Genomic DNA, 20,490 nt, shown 5'->3' with positions numbered 1-20,490 from the left:
TTTTCTGCCTTCCCAATGCGATTTTGTTTTTCTATATCTACATCTCATATTTGTCTTGTTTAGTATCAGAGCTCAAATGCTGGCTTTTGAGTGACTTTCTACTGCAACCAGTGTTACTGCAGGTTTCATTTCTTTTAATTACTTTTCCTAACTATCTTTTTACAATCTATATGACAAGATATTCTAATGTGTTTTAGAACAGAAATTCGAAGTCTGATAGACAGGCATTCTAATCTTGGTTCCATTGATCTATTAACCTTTAGCTTAACCTCTAAAAATGCCAGGTTTCTGGACTGTAAAATGGAGGGTAACAATTGTTGCCTCATTCTGTTGCTATGAGGACCAAATACAAGTGTATTTCAAAGCACGGGCTTGTATACAGTAAGCAAGATCTATATCTATATCTATATCTATATCTATATCTATATCTATCTATATCTATCTATCTATCTATCTATCTATCTATCTATCTATGACCCCCAGTGAAGGGTCATCCCTTGGTAGTAGCATTAGTGTTTTTATACTATGCTCAGTAGTAGCTAGAATACAAGAGCTGTTGCTTTTTTCTCCCCACCCCCCAATATCTTAAAAATGTCTTCATAATTCTTTCAGTGATAAATAGCAATGAGACCGATCTATAACTAAGAAGACTTCATAGATTCAAAAAGTGACCTGATCAAATGCCTTTCTTTAATTTTTAGGTGCAGAAACAAAAATAGAGTTAAGTATTTCTCCAATGAACTTTCAATAATGAGTAGCTAAATTACAATAAATTACTGTATTGGGCACTGCTCTAGGCACTGACCATAAGTACAGAACAAAACTGACAATTTTTTTAAAAAGTTTTGTATTATTTATTATTGAGACAGAAGAGACAGAGCACGAGTGGGGGCAGGGCAGAGAGAGGGAGACACAGAATCTGAAACACGCTCCAGGCTCTGAGCTGTCAACACAGAATCCGATGAGGGGCTCGAACTCACAAACCCTGTGATCGTGACCTGAGCCAAAGTCGGACACTTAACCAACTGAGCCACACAGGCGCCCCAAAACCGACAAATTCTTAAACCTAATGGAACCAACATTCTGTGTACAGAACATGGATGGATATAAGTAACAAACAACTCGTGTGTGTGTGTGTGTGTGTGTGTGTGTGTGTGTGTGTGACTAAATTTTTTTAAGATAAAATATAAACCAGTTGGGTGATGTACTAGACAGAGTGGTCACTCAGTGGCTTCTGTGAGGCAGTGACATTTAAGTAGATACAAATGAAAGGAAGGAGAGATATGGGTGATTATTAAGTCTCAAACAAAGACAAAAGAATAAAGAAGGCAGGGAGAGGGAGGGCAGGAAGGAAGGAGGAAAATAGGTAGGCACGAAGAAAGAAAAGAAAGAAAAGAAGACCAGACTTCTTAACATGCAATATAAATCCCTCTTTTCTTCAAATACGAACCCTGAGCTAAAGTTATTAGAAGAAAAAAAAAATGTATGTCCTTAAGATGTCCGTATCATTTCTACAATAATAAGCCCAGAAATTAATATGGAACACTTCAGGGAAAAAAAAGAGGGTATTTGATATCTGCCAAAGTTAAAGTTTTGTGAAAATCTCATAAAATTTATCTTCCTTGAAATGTCACATCTAAGTCTAGTCTAATGTGTAGGAAACTTAAACCACATTTATTGAATTAATGTAATTAAAATGCAATATATGCAGAAAATATGAGAACTTACATCAATATATTTGTGAATATATATTAAAAATATTCACTACTGTTTCAATTCCTTTCTGTTGTACAATGTAGATCAAAATGCATCTTTAAAAAAAAAAACACATGTTCTTAACATTAAATGTGACTGTGAATATACCTAACTATATAAATCAAATTTATATTTACCATCTTTTAAAATATTTATATATCTTTCAGGGTAAAGTGTACACCTGAAACTAATATAACATGTCTATACTAAAAAAAAATAAAAATTAAAAATAAATAAAGGCTTTACTTCTACCATGAAGCTTTCCTTGTCTTCCTTAGCAAAAAGTACTATCTGAAATATCACGCACATCATATTAATCTCATTGCGCCTACATTGATGTGCAAGTCTCTGTACGTTTTAACAACACCTAGAGTTGCATGGCTTAAGTAAATGCCAAAATTCTTAAGTTGAAAGAACGGAGTTATTCCAAGCAGTAGGCAGTTTTAGAAGAACGTTGTACCACAATTACATGTATGTGAGAGCATACATGTATCTTTGAATCAAAATATGTCTTCCATATACACAGACTAAAATACCTAAAAATAGATCCTGTAACATACACATCCCCAGAGCCATTTCATGTAAATGACACTTAGTTGTAGAAAAAGCAAGAGAACAGTTGATTTTACATCCACGAAAGCAAAATTAGGTTTTCTCCAAACATTTACGGAGAAGAAATTAGACCATTCTGGCATAAACACTTAGAACTTTTTGGCAAAACTGAATATGTAGAGTATAAGATGAAGCGAATTACTTACAACCATTTCATTCAGAGACACCCAGCAGTCCGGGGGGAAGTCCTGCAGCAGTGGGACAAGGAACTGAAGACAACCATCCCAGTGACACAGGAGCAGCATCATGCCGATGAGGTTAAAAATTCTCACCACTGCGCTGGCAAGGTCATACGTCATGTGGAAAATCTGTGGAACAAAATATAAAATCAATCCTTATAATTCTTACCATCATTTTTCCTTAAAGTGAAGACCAGCACCGATATCAGTAGACACTGACATTTATGCGGTGTAAGTACTGATGTAATAAAAATACGGGGAGAAATTTTACAAAGAGAAACAGAGATTACACTTCTTTATCTTTCCCTTGAGGCCTGGTGCTCTGCTTTCTGAGAATTACAACCAACTGTGGGTTCCCCACAAAGCACCGGGATAACATAAACACATTAAATGCATGGGTCACGTTTTATAAAATATTCCTTTGGCTATTATTTTCACTTACTGTCCTTCTGCACATTTTGGCAACGCTGCTTTAAAAAAGTTACGAAATTTGACCCTCTTCTCTGCTTCAAATCCCTTGTTAAATGAAAGTATTTGGTGAAGGACGAAAAAACAAACAAAACCACAATGACTGAAAATCAGTAGCAAAAATAGATTAATTTCAAAATATAAAATAATACTGAGATTTAACTGCAGTGAACTTTATAACTATATGAATGTACGTACTTCTTTTATTGCACATGAGTAGTGGCCTCTGAGATAAAAAGTTGTCTGAACTTGGATAAAAAACAATTGGGTCTCACTTTTAAAAAATTAAAATTGTTACCTCTCTTTCCTGTGAATCTTTCCTATTTATGACAGGTAAGATTATTTTGGAAAGCACAAAAATTATGACAAATCAATGATCTCTATCAGAATTTTAGAATTGTAAACTTACATATAACTTGATGTCTATAACTTTTCATCCATCCAGTTATTACAAGAAATAAAACTAGAACCTGAATCCTTCCTTTAGCAGCTCATATGTATATTTTTAAATAGTTTATTGTCAAGTTGGTTTCCATATAACATCCAGTGCTCATCCTAACAAGTGCCCCCCTCCATGCCCATCACCCCCGACCTCCATCTGCCCTGTTTGTTCTCAACATTCAAGAGTCTCTCATGGTTTGCTTCCCTCCCTCTCTCCCACTATTTTTCCCCTTCTTCTCCCTCCATGGTCCTCCATTAAGTTCCTCCTAATCCTCCAATACATACAAACAAATGGTATCTGTCCTCTCTGCCTGACTTATTTCGCTCAGCATAACACCCTCAAGGTCCATCCATGTTGCTACACATGGCCAGATTTCATTCTTTCTCATTGCCATGTAGCATTCCATGGTATAGATAAACCACATCTTCTTGATCCATTTGTCAGTTGATGGACACTTAGGCTCTTTCCATGTTTTGGCTATTGTTGAGAGTTAGCAGCTCACATATTATATCACTCTCTACTGCTAATATTTCTGCTTATATTTTACCTACTTTAGAATAACAAAACCACTTGGGAGCAGACCTACATTCTAGAATAAACTTTTTTTTCCTAATTGTTAAAAAGCTACTGAATTAATAAAATTAATAAGTATGCCAAAGTACACAAACAAACAACACCTTGAGGTATTCAGAATCACATTTTTATAATACACCAGTAGAATGGTCTATTTTTGAAGTAACAAGGACACCATGGATTAAAAAATTATCTGAGAAAAAAAATCCCACAAATTTTGTATTTTGATTTAGAAACTACATCTTTGTAAGTTAATGCCTATAATTCTTAAGAGATACATACTGATGTATGTAGAGGTAACTTGATAGGAGCTGGGATTTTGCTTTTATAAAATCACCAAATCAGTCTTTTAGTTAGTTTTTCACTTTGATACACTTCTATTAGCCATTAATTCGTTCTTTAAACAATCTTCCTTTTAAAAAATTTAAAAAAATAAATTTTTTTCTGAGAGAGAGAGAAAGAATAAGAGAGAGAGAGAGAGAGAGCGTGAGCAGGGGATGGTCAGAGAGAGAGGGAGACACAGAATCTGAAACAGGCTCCAGGCTCTGAGCTAGCTGTCAGCAAAGAGCCCAACACGGGGCTCGAACCCATGAGTGAGATCATGACCTGAGCTGAAGTCAGACACACAACCAACTGAGCCATCCAGGTGCCCCACAATCTTCCTTTTTGACATAGTAATTATAGTGAGAAATTCTCACTTTCTTCGTGGGAATGTAGACACTGTTCTGAATTCCTTTTAAAAGTGAGATTGTGATCCTAGATTTTAAAGGCAACAGATCATTTATTTTTATATTCAGACAGTTATTCACAGAATATTGAATTTAAAATTATTAGGAATTTTATTTTCCTCTAACTTACTTTTTAATTTGGTTTTATATTTGGCAAACCCATAAAAATGTCATTTCTATGTCATTCCCTCTGACTGGGAATGACACTGGTCATTCTGGTCACTAAACTTATAAATACAAAAATTACCAAAAATTTCATCAATAATTTCTCATTGGAAGTAATACAATAAAACATAATAAAAAAACTTTCTAGTATTAAAGTAGGAAATTAAAATCGACAGGGATTTAAACATGTTTTATTAGTAGTAGAACCCATAAATATTTATCTAAGTTTTTCCTGACAAAATTGTTCAATATGGGTTTTGGGTAAGTGTTGCATTGCTGTGAAATAGGGTAAAGTGGCAGAATATAAGCTTCTGGATCAAACAAGGAACTTATCACCTTTCATCCTCATTATCTGAAGTAAGCAATGTCTGAAACTCCCTGCCAAAGTCTATAAATTACAAGCATGTGGGCAAACAGGTACTTATGAGACCTCCGAGTGAAGTCTGGGATGTGACAGGGAGCTAGGTCCCATCTATATACATCTGGCTTTTACGGCTTTTCCACTTTCTTTGTAAGGAATTAGATTCTTTTTGTGGGATTTTATGAGATTATTTATTGTAATTAATAGCACATGCTGTAATTCAACAATTCCTTTAAGAAAATGCTATTATTTCTGAATTGTTTCCAGAGAAATAGAATTACCATTTTCATAAAGGAAGTTAATGGTGACATAAGGTCTTTCATAACATATTAGAAATACATTGTTTTGTTTTGTTTTGCTCCCATAGGATTACCGGACTCCTATTGTAACAAGATAAGCCCTGGAATTAAACCTATTCTCTATTCCATTTCTATTTTCAACCTCTTACTATTAATATACAGCACTAGCACTAGATTTAAATACTAACTAACTCTGCTGTATAGACAATGCTCAATACATTGAAATGAATTTCCTCCCTTTTGGTCTTTAACATTCTGTGTTCAGAAGTAATTTGACGTTTTGGAAAAATCTAACTGGAAGAGGTATAAGTAAGTTGCCTGTCTTGACACTGGTCAATACCCAGAGGCTATTTTCAAATAGTCAAATCCATGTATCTCCATCTTGATTTATCTACCTAACAAAAGAGCACCATAATGTATGTAGCATTACTTTTGATGTACACCTGCATGTGTAGAGTGCTCAGGCCCCAAGTGATCATCTCTTGAGCTCTTATTAATTAGTACACTCTGGCAGGCATAATCAACTCATTGACTGGTTGCTGAGACTATTGAAGGCTCTGTTAAAACCTTGTTCACAGACGATTTGGAATAAGAAAATGATTCCCTCATGGAGCACATTCATCTATAGATAGACATATTAAGCAAAGAAGGAAAAATCTAAACTAATTCATGAATAGCCACAACTTCTTACTGTCTAAGGGCAGCTTGTAGGATAAATGTTTACTCAAATTCCTGATCAAACAGCTGATACCACTGATTAATTCATATTCTCAGGGTTCTTTTTTCCATTTACAAGGTAGATATCCTTAAGTGATAAGCTCCCATCGAAATCAATTATCTAAATGTACTGCACACAAACCCAACTTCACAGAAAAATGGGACCATGTATGACACTCAATAAACTGTTAAATGAATGAATGAGAATGCTGCAGGGGCTTAACAAAAATAACATAAACAACGTCTTATGATCTTAACAGTAGAAAGCTTTTGTTTTTCCATTTTAAACCAGGGAATTTAAGAAAAGAAAACTCTATTATTTTCTACCTTCCAAGTAATCTAACTTGACTTGAAACCTGATTTGAGTGCTCACAATGCAGGTAGCAGAAAGACAGGTTGCTCTGACCTACTCTCAATATGCTGCTAAGTGGTACTTATAAGAGTCAACTAAAAAAAAATAATTAAGATAAGTTTCTAAAGCAGCTCTTTAGTTTTATCTTCACAAAAAAACTAGACTACAAAATATATCAGTAGAAGGCACTGTGCTTCGCACTTGTCCAGCTCAGAACATCATGTTGTTCACGTGACTTCAATGAAAGGAAAGATCTGGTCACAAATTCTCATTGGATTATTTTTATAATATTGCATTTCTAGAATTCTGCCCAGTTGGAGTTTAATGACTCCAGACAGAATAGGTAATTAATTCTCCAAATTGAAGAATGCTCTGAGTTAGATAATTTGATTCAGAATCCCCAATTGTGCCCTTATGTTTGCAAAATTGTTTACCATGATTTTTTTTGTACATTCTATCTTGTTTTCAAAAGGTTAAATCCCAAACTGTGCTATATGGCAGATACCTATAAATTTGCTGAGTTCTTTCAAAACATGTCCACATTCTTTCTTAATGTTTATTTTTGAGAGAGAGATACAGACAGACAGATAGAGCGTGAGCATGGGAGGGGCAGAGAGAGAGGGAGACACAATCCAAAGCAGGCTTCAGGCTTTGAGGTGTCAGTGCTGAGACCGATGCAGGGCTCAAACTCATGAACCGCGAGATCATGACCTGAGCTTAAGTCAGATGCTTAACTAACTGAGCCACCCAGACGCCCCTGTCCCCAACTTTCTTGATATATTGGGTTCAGGGTTTTTTCAATCTAATAGCCAGATAATGATCAGTGGGCCTTAACTATCTTTAAGTATTTGGTGTATTATGTTTTACCTAATCACACAGATTGTCAACAGTAATTTAAGACTTTTCATAGTATGCATTGATCTGTCCCTAGTCTTTGGCTTCATGAACAGGGATCATTTAAAGTCTAGATTTCTTCTATGTTCTCAATAGTGATTCAAGACTTCAAATATACCTTTAAAATTTTTATCAAAGTAACATTAAGAGAATCAGAAAGGTCACAAATGGTTCTTTTGAGAAAAGATATTCTTATTTTTAAGGAACAAAACAAGGCTGGATACTTTTGTGTCTCTTTTTAAAATCCACACCTGCATAAATTGAATTATCTTTTATATGGAGTGTCTATATGCCATGTTGGCACAGAATATAAGAAAACAAATATTTACTAACTCAGTCTGTTTCACAACTAACATGCTATTCAGGATTCAACACGTAATAGCTCTAGTAAATATTTTAAAAGGCCTATTGCACCTTCTATAATTCTTGGCTTGAAAATGATCCAGGTTATCTTACCATGCTTCAGGTACAAAGTGCAGAAGGTTTTACATGATCTCTGAGAGAAGAGCACACTTCACAGTAATCTCTTTGAACACTGACCAGTGACTGCTCTCTCTATTCTACCTAGGAGCTCACTCAGAATGGCCTGTCCACACCTTCAGAAAAGCCAACCATCTGGACCTCTCATGTCAGTCTCTGCAAACAGTCAAAGTGCAGTTCACTCCATCACCTCACTCACTAACTGTCAAATTCTCATGCTGTTGAGTGCTTTCTTTCTGGATTTTACTTTCCACTGTCCCTTCTAAAACTTCATTCTCAGTTAACTCTCATATACCCTCAGCCTCTTCGTAACATTCTTCCTCTCCTTCTCTGCTTTTCCTGAGACATAGGGATCCCCCTCACCCTCTCCCAAGGCCTCAGCTTCTCTGGTAGCTTTCTCTAACAGAGGTGGTTCAATTCTTTTGTATTGCATAAGCCTTAGGTTCTGATGGCTGTGGCCTCATTTTCCCAGCTCTCCTTTGCTGCTTTCAGNAAAAAAAAAAAAAAAAAAAAAGTCTTCTCTTTAGTGCTCATTCCATTTGGCTATTCCACTCATAACTTTTCCTCATTTCTGCATATAATAACCTCTCAATCTCCACCCTCAGCACATCTCCATTTATTAGAGAACTCTGTATTTTTCCATTGCCTTTTCTCTGCAAAATGTCAACTGCTGATTAATTAAAACAGCTACTTTCTATGCCTGACCTGCTGAGGATCACTGGAGAGTAAGCTAAATTGTGGCTACTAAAAAAAAATAAATAAATAATGCCCACCTTATTTGAGACCTTGGTCTATAGTCTGGTTCATTTCCTTATTCCTAACACCACTGATCCTTCTATCTTCTATCTTGCGCAAAGCTCATGACTATCCTACTCAGTTTCAGATTAAAATTTTACCTTTTCCAGGGGAAACACATTCTTATGTTTGAATCCCCTCCACTCTGACCCCTCATATGTTCAAATAAACAAACAAGTATCACAAGTACCTGTGGCTTTTCTTACCGGCCATGGACTAATATCAAAAGATGGTGTGCCCTTCATGTAACATGAATCTCTACCAACCTTTTAATATTAATCTAAACTTTTTTCTCCTCCAGGAACCTAAATAATTAGTTCACAGCTCCTCAGCTTATGGAGAAAACCTCCCTGAGCTGTTGCAGACACACACTGGTAAAGTACAGAAAAAACTGAATTGATATAAAAATGAAATTAAGAAGACCCAAGATGTATGTAATACAGCCTACTGCTTATGTGCTTGACTGTGATTGCAATATCAAATTACTATAATTACTTGATTACTTTTTCCTTGAGAACTGTTAATTTCTTCACAAGCTTTATCTCAAATATATAGAAATAATAAAATCTCTCACTTCCTCAAAAACATTTCACATTGAAGAGGAATTTTCATTTTCTAGGTATTTACCTAATTCTTTCTTTCTTTCTATTTTTTTCCTTTATGTTATTTTCAGTTTGGCTTCTCACAAAAACTCTCCTTGGAATTTTGAGACAGAGAGAACTGGCCTGCCTTCACCCACCTTTAGTGGGTAAAGTGATTTTCTTTTCTCGGTTACATGTGCAAATTACCATCTGGTGCAAAATCTGATTTCCTGAAGGACATATGTGTCATAGCTACTCTGTGCTTCTGTCCCCTCCCCCTTCTCCATGGATGAAAGGAGTGTGCAGATATTTAAGGCTGACTTCATTTTCCCAAATGGGAAATTGAAACTTAAGAAAAAATATACATCTATTTGAGCATTCTTTTTTGAAGTGGCACAGATATATCACTGGAATTATGTCTCATCACGACTCTGCAGTAAGACTAAATAGTACTAAGACACAATCATCACAACTATATACTTACAGAATAGAATGTACTAGTTATCAATCACGACTATTAAGACATAAAGTATAGTTGACTATGCATGTGTTATTTTGGTCATGTCCATGCACTTTTTTAATAAACATATATGTATGTATAAGATAAAACATTCAGGGTGCCTGGGTGGCTCAGTCAGTTAAGGGTCTGACTTTGGCTCAGGTCATGATCTCATGGTTTGTGTGGTTTGTGAGCTCGAGCCCCACGATGGGATCTGTGCTCACACCTTAGAGCTTGAAGCCTGCTTTGGATTCTGTGTCTCCCTCTCTCTCTGTCCCTCCCCTGCTTGTGCTCTGTCTCTATCTGTCCGTCTCTCTCTCTCTCAAAAATAAACAAATAAACATTTAAAAAATTCAAATAAAAAATTCAATTTTATTTTTGTTTTAATAAATTGTCCCATTACTTAACTATCTTTTGTACTGACTATTACTTAAACCCTATGACATTTTCACTGCTTTCATTTGCTGTGTATTGTATATCATCCATTTATAATCCTACATATTTTTATATAGGATTCAAATTTCATATACCTAAACATTTAAAAAAGTATGTCTTCATGCAAAATTGCTCTTTGTTTAGCTTTACTATCTGAGAAAAATCAAACAACACGAACTATTAAAGAAACATAAACAAATGGTAAAATATTGTAATATGATTCTTTGAAGATTTTGGTAGAAAACAATGATAGGAAACAGTTACAGTGTAAACTGTAAAAGGTATACACAACGGGAAAACTGGGAAACACAGTGTCTGATGCTATAGAGTTGACACTCAGCAAATGATTTTTCTTCCACAGAAGTTACTCAACTAACAATGAATTTTCATAAATGGGCCAGTGCTAAAGAATACCTAATGGAGATAAATATTTCTACAAAGCTTACTCATTCTCCTATGAATTTCAAGTCATTATCAGCTGACGATTGGGAACAGGTCTAAAACAAAAATGCTTATGATAGGTGACATTTTGTTAACCGAATAAACCTACACTCACATTTTAAAAATTCTTCAGGAAGAAAGAGTACAACCTTTTAACTTATATTAGGACTGTGTGGTATAACAGAACATCTATTTATTGGACTGTGCCTTAGAAAACACAAAAGAACAAGCATAGCCCCCATGTGCTTAATTTACTTTAGGAAGTAGCTTACACACTGGTAAAATCAAATTACAAATGAATATTGAAAATGCTATTAAGGAGAGAGTTTGATGGATTAGTACTGTGGAAAAAATGAAATTAATTAAAAACAAACAATTTAAGATCATTGTCTATTTCTCTATTACAAATTTCAAATGGCTGTAAATGTATACAATGTATGCAAATTATATAACTACTGGAATATTTAATTAAAGAAAATAAAAATATACATTTTATAAACCATTTAAACCTTATTTTTAATGTTTTATTTATTTCTGAGAGAGNTACTGACTTAATGAAATTTAATAAATTTCTTTTAGAAACTTCAACTCTTATTTTGAAAACTCAAAATGAAAATTTTATTTTTTAAATAAAAAATTAATATTCTCTTTTTATTGTCTAGGACACAGTAAAAACAATATTCAAGTAAAAAAATCAGAAGTGGATATAAAAGTGTGTGTGTGTGTGTGTGTGTGTGTGTGTGGAGAGAAAGAGGGTGAAATATCAAACTAATAACCACATTAGCAACATTCACTGACTTCTGTAGCTCTTGTGAATGAATTTCAAATGATATTTCCATAACACTGTGGTCTTGAGAGAGAACTGAGGAATAATTCATTTTAGAAATACCATAATGCTAATAATGTCTCATTTTTATCTTTATAGCTTCAGGTCAATCTTTTGCTTACTCTCTCTTTTGTATAACTGCAATCTCATCAGATTTGTATATGTTACATGCTCCAATAAGTACAAATTTAGTTGTCTCTACCTTTTGAGCTACAAATAGTAAAATTAGTCTAGTTTTTGTTATCAGTTCATTTCCTAAGCATATGAAACAAATCACATGGACTCATGCTTTTGGAAGGACAAAAAATAGACCATACAATGAAATGGAGAAATGTACTTAATTCTTGTAAGAAGATATTTTACTTTGGAGAATTCATCTCACTACTTTGTATTTTAAAATACATCTAAATGATTAAGACAGAAGACCACTTCAGTGTACAAACTTTAGTGACTAAACTATAAAAGCAAATAAAGCAGAGGATGTTTAAACACATTTTATATACTCTGTAAATTGTTTTCCTACAGACAATATCCTGTTGATATTACATAGTCAATATGTAGCTATTGAATTGCTTTGAAATTAGCAAGTAAGAATGTCACATATATTTTTATTCCATTCAGATATCATCCAGAAAGAATCTTTATACTAATCCTCAGTTAATCAAATACTATTTAACTATCTCTGAGATATGTATAAAAACATCATATATTTTAGTGGTCTCTTGCAAATATATTTTTAAGTATGCTCCATATGATATTATGTATTATTATGTCTTCCATCTATACGTTTTGTGAGAAAAAAATCAACTCCAATAGTCTTGGTTTCACATTCATGAACTTTGTTAAATTGTCAAGTAATAATAAATGTTTGGTACCTCAACCAAATTTTGGCCTAAAATACTAAAAACTCTAGTGTTTGTGGTATGGGGAAATTGTCAAAATTTGGACATATATTTCTGCATGGAGCATCAAACTGCTAGCTAGGTATACATTTTTTTCAGAAGTTTGAACTATTTTATTTTGCCAATCTTAAAGATACATAACAAAGCTAACAGAAGAAAAACACTGAGAAACACTTTTTGCCATGTAAGAACTGAAAAATATGTCTATTGAAGAAATGCATAACTTGAAACCAGGAAACCAGAGTTCTAGTCCTATCTTTGCATTAATCAGTTTCTAAAAATTTGCCTTAGCTTTTCAACTAAAAAAAAAGAAGATGGAGGAAATGAATTCTGATGTGTGAAATTCCGTAATACCCTTTATTATGGAAATGAAAAAGTACAGGGGTGCTTGGGTGGCTCAGTAGGTTAAGCGTCAGACTTTGGCTTTGGTCATGATCTCACGGTTTGTGGGTTTGAGCCCCGCATCGGGGCATCGGGCTCTGTGCTGACAGCTAGCTCAGAGCCTGGAACCTGCCTTCAAATTTTGTATCTCCCTCTCTCTTTGACCTTCCCCTGCTCTCTCTCTCTCTCAAAAAATTAAAAAAACAAAAACAAAAAACGAAACACATTAGAAATGAAAAAGTACAATTTTAAAAAGTGAAAACACAAGGAAGTCAATCTCACACACACACACACACACACACACACACACACACACACACATTGGAAGATAAACCAGAGGTGAAACACTGATTTATGTTAGTAATTTCCCTAAACCTTTGCTTATAAAACTAATAAAATATAATAATAAAAACTAATGGTAATGTAAATATGTGGTAAAATAAAATATGATAGAGGGTTGTTATATTTAAATTAATTGCATGATGTCATTCTCAACTAGCCCCACTCAGCATTCACAGTTCAGAAAGGTTGTGTGCAAACCAGCTCATTGTGCCATTTTCCAAAAGAAGCTGAAAGAAAAGACAAGGGAAAAAAGCTGGCTTCTGAAATATCCATTAAGACAAAAACAATGCTTCCTCATAATTTTTTAGTAGGAGCTATAAGAATTACCTCATGCATTGGCATGTCATCTTGCTACTCTACCAGATGGGCCAGTCAACTTAAAAATACTAATTTACTTGAGTGGATTTGTGACAGAGTTCCCCTGGAAGAAAAAAATGGTGCTGGGTCACTGTCTTGGCAATGCCTTCTGAAAGAAATAGCTAAGGACATGATATTGGGTATGAAACCATAAAATACAGCCACAAATCTTAGTGAGGAAACCACACACTTGACCGTTTGACGAAACCCAGCAAGTGAGAAAAACATAGTATTATTGCAACCTCCCAGAAAGAAACTTAAAAAATAAACAAGTGTTGGCAAAATCACTAGCAACCCAGGAAACATTTGAGTAGGATTTGATCTATTGGAAAATGGCATGATTTCAGACTCACTAGCTGGACACTTTCCAGAACCACATATGCATTATAATGCTTCATCAGTTCAGATAATAGGGCATCAAGATATTTGCCAGACTACCTGAAGTGCTGAAAATACTTCAGTATCAGAATGGTAGGAACTACGTAAACTGTCGCATATGGAAGGACCCTTAAAAGTAACACAATGTTTTTTTGTATAAATTTGATTTTTCTAATGATCAAAAGCCCCTACCAATATTGGCCCTGTGCGGAAAAACAGTAGGCACTGGATTCTTCAGTGTTCAGGGTCTCCCCTCCACCACACATTCACACACTCACGTAAACACTCTCGTCTCCAGCACCCACCTCCTGTTTTAAGCAGGGCTGTTTTTTTCTCTAGCCCTGCTGCAGAGCTCTCTGAATTCTTCTTCCTTTTAACACATCTTATAGTGACCACATTTGATTCATTTGGGGTGTGGTGTGGTTAGGGGAGTTGGGACTCATGTTAGATATCTTTCTCTCTTACCCCTCTAAAAATACCTTGTCTGGGTATAGAATTCTAGATTGAAAATCTTCTTCTCACAGCCATTTGAAGACTTAACTCCATTACTTAACTCCATTCTTTTCAGTATCTAGCGAAACTGTATCTTTCCCTAAATAGGAGTTTAAATGCTTCAGTGAAAAGATAGGAGGCTTACATAGGGATGCATGAAAAATGCCGAAATTCCATGTATGTGTGTTCAGGGTGTGAGAGGTGGCTTATAAGTGTTATTTGCACAGTTGTCATATCGATCTTAAATTCCATACCCTGCCTGCGTTCAGTCCTATTGCTCAGTTGTGTTCTACATTAAGCCTTCTGACTCCAAGTCCAAATGCCTCCACAGTTCACAGTACACACTAGCTCTCACTTCTTTTGCAGACCCTTTTGCAGCATATCCCAGGATCTGGTCTTCTCTTTGTGTGCTATCCTTCATTACGCTCCCTTTCATTTTAATCTTGTGAAAATTTTGAGAGCTTTCCTATCTCAGTAAGAGTTCCCTGCTCTTGTTCCCTGCATTATAAATATATAATATAATAAATATATACATTTATTATGTTATATAAATTCAATATAAATATATAAATTATAATGCATTATAAATGCATTCCTTTTTTCACTTTGTTTCTTTAATTGTGCCGGAATCTTAGGAGGAACAAAATGCCCACATATGTGTCTTATCTGTCTTCCTCAACCAGAAACCTCTTATTTCCTTCCCAATGGTTTGAACGGTCAACCTTAATATAAAAGAACTATGCAACTCAAATTCATAGCTACGCACTCTTTCTGGAATAACTGATTTGTTCCAATAAGATGATATATTCAACTCCCAATAAGTCATTCTTAAATTAGCTTAACTTTGAAGCATACTTTCCAACCTCCAAGTTACCCTCCCTCAATAATTCTCCTTATAAATAGGTTTGGTTTCACACACTTACATTTAAAAAATAAATTTAGAATCACTTTGTGAAATCCCTATCCTATTCCTAAAACTATGTTAGTCTTCGTTGTAACTGATTTAATTCATAAATTAATTTGTGTCTGTTGTTATTTTTTCAACATTATTCTTTCTTTCAACATTATCATCTCATATTTTCACCTTCTATGGAAATATGGTCTACTTGGCATCCAGAATTATCATGCTATGATTCAAACTTGAACATGTTAGTTCTCTGCTTGAACTTTTGTTAGAGATCCAGATAATCTTCAGAATGTCCAATTTGCTCAGCCTAGTATAAAAAGGCCCCCCTGTGATCTGCTCTCTGTCCACCATTTCACCATCATGTCTCACCCATCCTCTCTAGATATTCCATACTTGGGGCAGACCAAGCTTGTCATAGTACCCTTTATACAACGTGATTGATCTGGGCCTGAATATCTGTTTGCATACTATTGTCTCCTGGTATACGGTCTTCCATCCCATCCCTTTTTGGACTGATGACTTTCTTATTCATACTTCAAAACTTGGCTCAAACATCACTTCCTCAGGAAAGGCTTACTTGACTTCTCTAGGGAGAAAATTAAGAGTTTTCTCCCATAGGATCTAGTCCATAACTCTAAAAGATGTTTTATACTTGACTATAATTATGTGTTTATATGTCTGTGTCCTCAACTAGATTGTAACCCCTGGAGGTCAAGGACACTATATTCACATAGCAGGTGCTTAACGCACATTTATAAAATATAAGAATGTGAACAAGAGAGGAAGGAAGGAAGGAAGGAAGGAAGGAAGGAAGGAAGGAAGGAAGGAGGAAGGGAGGGAGGAAGGGAGGGAAAAAAACGATGGAGGGAGTGGGGGGAGGAAAGAAAGAAAGGAGTTGTTAGTTTGAAAACAAGTGGCACATTATAGTAAGTGAGGACCTTTGTGGTTATCATATATATATTTTTAATTCTTGTGCATGTGTGTGTGTGTGTGTGTGATAACAGAATAGAGACTCTCATTGGAAGAGAATCTTTATTTTGTGCTTATAATGAAAAAAGTTATATAGAAATTTTGTTTGTAATTTTTGTACTCTTTTCCTAGCTCCCTTTGCCTCACCTGCTTACCTCATCAAAAGAAAACATTTAACTTCCATTTTACTGAGGAACACTCATTTACAGACATGTTNAGTCAGCACAGAGCCCGACGCGGGGCTCGAACCCACGAACCGCGAGATCATGACCTGAGCGAAAGTCGGACGCTTAACCGACTAAGCCACCCAGGCGCCCCCTTACTTTCAAGCGTGTCTTTTTCTCTCTCTGAAAACTGTTTTTTTTTTCTTTTCTTAATGTTGCTATATTCTCAGTGGCCTTATTTCATTAATTATCCCATCTTCTTCTTCAGACTCCTAGCTGTATTTTCTCTTAACAGAATTTAAGCATATATTTAAATCTCTCCTATACTGAAAATTTGTCCACTCAACCTCTATTCCTTTCCATCCACTATACTAATATCTACTACTTGTCTCAAATATATTCAAAAGTTGTTTAGATATTCTCCAATGTTGACCCTATATTCACTTTTAAGCATATGGAATCTGATGTTTCCTATGTCAGCTGAGAACATTCATGGTAAAATCGCCATGTATCTCTGTGGCTATCCAATAAGCAATTTGCAAACTACATTTGCTTCACCTCCCTGTACCTTCATCAGGTTTTATTTATTCCTCCTCCACACTCCACTTTCTCTGTTCAGATATTTTAATAAGCAATTTTCCTTATTGCTCCTCACTGACTCCCATTTCTTTCATTAATTATATTCGGTGTCAAGCTATACATTCTCTGCTCTCTAGGAATAGAAAATACTTGGATTCCACTCTACACACTTTCCTTGAGGGACCTATCCATTTCCACAGCTTCAACCATTACTTATAGTCAGGGGGCTCCATTACCTTGAACTCTACTGAAGACACCCTCTTCATTTCATTTTTCTTATTTTTTAAAGTTTATCTATTTATTTCAAACAGAGAGTGAGAGTGCACAGGGGCGGGGGAGAGAGAGACTTCCAAGAAGCATCTGCACTGCCAGTGTGAGCTGGATGTAGGGCTCGAACTCATGAACCAAGAAATCATTACCTGAGCTGAAATCGATAATCCAACCTTAACCGACCGTGCCATCCAGGTACTACTCCCTCTTCATTTTAAAATCCACAATCAGGTCACTCCGAAGATGTACTAAACTGTATTAAGCTCTCCCTCCCTCCACAATCCAGTGAATTCCCTACAGGAACTAATACATGTCAAGCCTCACAGTAGCCTCTCCTCAGAGTAATGGTACGTTTACTCTGTTCCCTCGTCCTCCACATTCTATTAGTAACTACATTCTGTAAGTATCCCTCAATGAAAGTGTTTGAATCACAATGTCTTCAATTCAGACATTCCTCATTTTTCACCTGAGTTATTCCAAAACTTCCTAAATTATTTCTATTTCTCTTGATTTACCCTCCTGTACCCTGCAACTAGAGTTTTCTTTCTAAAACACAAATATGATTATGCACTTTTATGGTTAGAAATCTTCAATGAAGTTCCATTAAATTGGAGATAAAGGCCAAGATCCCAAGTGTAACATTTATGGTCCTTCATGGTGGCCACTGCTTACTTCTCAGGCCTCAGATGTATCCCTTTCTCTGAGCCTCCATGTTATTCACTTCTAAATATTATATTTGAAAATGTTTATGATTCTTTCTTCCGTCTCCATTAAAATATAAGCTTGAGGAGGAGGATTTTATTTTACTGTCTTAGTATCTCAAAGTGGCACGAAGTAATTACAATAAATCTATGTCAATTACAAACATATTATTGGAGAATGGATGAGTGAAATCTACTACCTGTTAATGTTAGGTCACTTTCATGTTTATATAAAATAAATAGCACACAAATACTGAAATCTAGGTGTCACCTAATCAAAAATAATGTATGTTTTTAAAAATCATGGGTGCCTGGGTGGCTCAGTCGGTTAAGTGTCCGACTTCGGCTCAGGTCATGTTCTCACGGTTCACGGGTTCGAACTCCACGTTGGGTTCTGTGCTGACAGCTAGCTCAGAGCCTGGAGCCTGTTTCAGATTCTGTATCCCTCTCTCTCTCTCTCTCTCTCTGACCCTCCTCTACTCGTGTTGTCTCTCTCTGACGCTCAAAAAATATATATATATTTTTTCTTAAATAGTTAATTGTCAAGTTGGTTTCCGTATAACACCCAGTGATCATCCCAACAAGTGCCCTCCTCCATGCCCATCACCCCCTTTTGCCTCTTCCCCACCCCCATCAGCCCTCAGTTTGTTCTCATAATTGAAGAGTCTCTCATGGTTTGCCTCCCTACCTCTCCCCAACTATTTTTCCCCTTCTTCTCCCCCATGGTGCTCGGTTAAGTTCCACCTATATATGCAAACATATGGTATCTGTCCTTCTATGCCTGACTTATGTCGCTCAGCATAACACCCTCAAGTTCCATCCATGTTGCTACAAACGGCCAGATTTCATTCTTTCTCATTGCCATGTAGTATTCCATTGTATAGATAAACCACATCTTCCTGATCCATTTGTCAGTTGATGGACACTTAGGCTCTTTCCATGTTTTGGCTATTGTTGAGACTGCTGGTATGAACACTGGGGTATATGTGCTCCTATGCCTCATCACTCCTGTATCCCTTGGGTACATTCCTAGCAGTGCTATTGCTAGGTCATAGGGGAGTTTTACTGTTAATTTTCTGAGGAACCTCCACAGTTTTCCAGAGGGCCTGCACCAATGTTTATTTATTTTTGAGAGACAGAGACAGACCACGAGCATGGTGGGGCAGAGAGAGAAGGAGACACAGAATCTGAAGCAAGCTCCAGGCCCTGAGCTGTTATCACAGAGCCTGATGCGGGGCTTGAACACACAGACCACAAGATCCTGACCAGAGCCGAAGTCAGACACTTAACTGACTGAGCCATCCAGGTGCCTGAAAATGGTTTTAATTACTTTTAGGGTCATTGTCATATGTTCTATAATCATAAAAATTTTATATGTTCTATATTCATAAAATTGTTATTAAATGGAGGAGCTTGGTTTCTTTGTTCTGAATATTCTATGCTTGCAGAATTTTTAAGATATTGCAGGATTAACAATATTTTTGTGAAGTCCCAGAGAATTCTGAATTTTTGTGACTATTTTCAATTGTGCCAAAATACCAGTCTCCTCTGATGCTGGATCTGACAACATAAAACCTACTGTATTTTAAGGAGCTCCAGATCCATTATCAATTTGAGTAAATGTGCTAACCTACACCAGACCTATAACAGACACCTACACCAAGACAAAATCCACTCTGTAAAACTGAATATTTGGACATGTTCCCATTAAGTTGGCATGGTTTAAACTCAATAGGATTCAGTATTTCTGACAAGTTCTAAATGGAGGAGTCCAAAAGGTTACTATCATTATTATCTGGGCTTTCACCCAGCATTCAAACTCACAAATCACTGTCATGTTTTCTGCTAAATTCAGCATTGATTCTAGACTCCACATTCTTTTATTCCTTTGCTATATTTATGTAGTATAAGGGTTAACAGAACATATTTTTGTATTATGCTTAGCAGTGTACTTAGAATAAAAACATGCATTCGTATTTAATACTCATAAAGGTGAAAATGTTTAATAAGTCTACCTTTCTACATACTTATATTTCTGTAACCTTTTTTCTTTCTTTTCTCTTTTTAAGTTTATTCATGTATCTAGAGAGAAGAGAGAGCAAGGGAGCAACAGAGAGGAAGAGAGAGATAATCCCAAGCAAGCTCTGCATGGTCAGTGCAGAGCCCAACGTGGGGCTGGAACTCACGAACCACTATAACATCATGACCTGAGCCGAAACCACGCGTGTAACTGACTGAGCCACCCAGGAACCCCCTGTAACCGTTTTTTCTAACTCTTTTTAAAAAATATCAACATTTTCTAAAGTAAATAGTCATGTTGTAGGGCTCAAATTTTGGGTTTCATATACAGAATGAGAATTCTAAAAGTTTGGGAATTAAATTATAAATTAAAACATGTACAAAGCAGTTTTTAAAAGCAGCAGGCAAGAGTATCCATAGGACATTT

General features: G+C 35.7%; 1 protein-coding gene across 1 annotated transcript in view; it reads right to left on the bottom strand.

The window, feature by feature from the left end:
- HCN1 (hyperpolarization activated cyclic nucleotide gated potassium channel 1) overlaps window positions 1–20,490 on the bottom strand; it is a gene marked incomplete at its 5' end in the record, with an annotated part of 379,261 nt that overhangs the window by 166,877 nt on the left and 191,894 nt on the right. The window contains one exon of the mRNA XM_077752889.1: window positions 2,514–2,675. Within this exon, the coding sequence (XP_077609015.1) occupies window positions 2,514–2,675 (162 nt within the window). The remainder of the gene's footprint in view (window positions 1–2,513; window positions 2,676–20,490) is intronic.

Source organism: Crocuta crocuta, unplaced genomic scaffold, assembly GCF_008692635.1.
Source record: "Crocuta crocuta isolate KB4526 unplaced genomic scaffold, BGI_CrCroc_1.0 scaffold409, whole genome shotgun sequence".
Taxonomy (NCBI): domain Eukaryota; kingdom Metazoa; phylum Chordata; class Mammalia; order Carnivora; family Hyaenidae; genus Crocuta; species Crocuta crocuta.
Note: the sequence above shows the minus strand (reverse complement) of the source record. Positions and strands in the feature narration are given on the sequence as shown.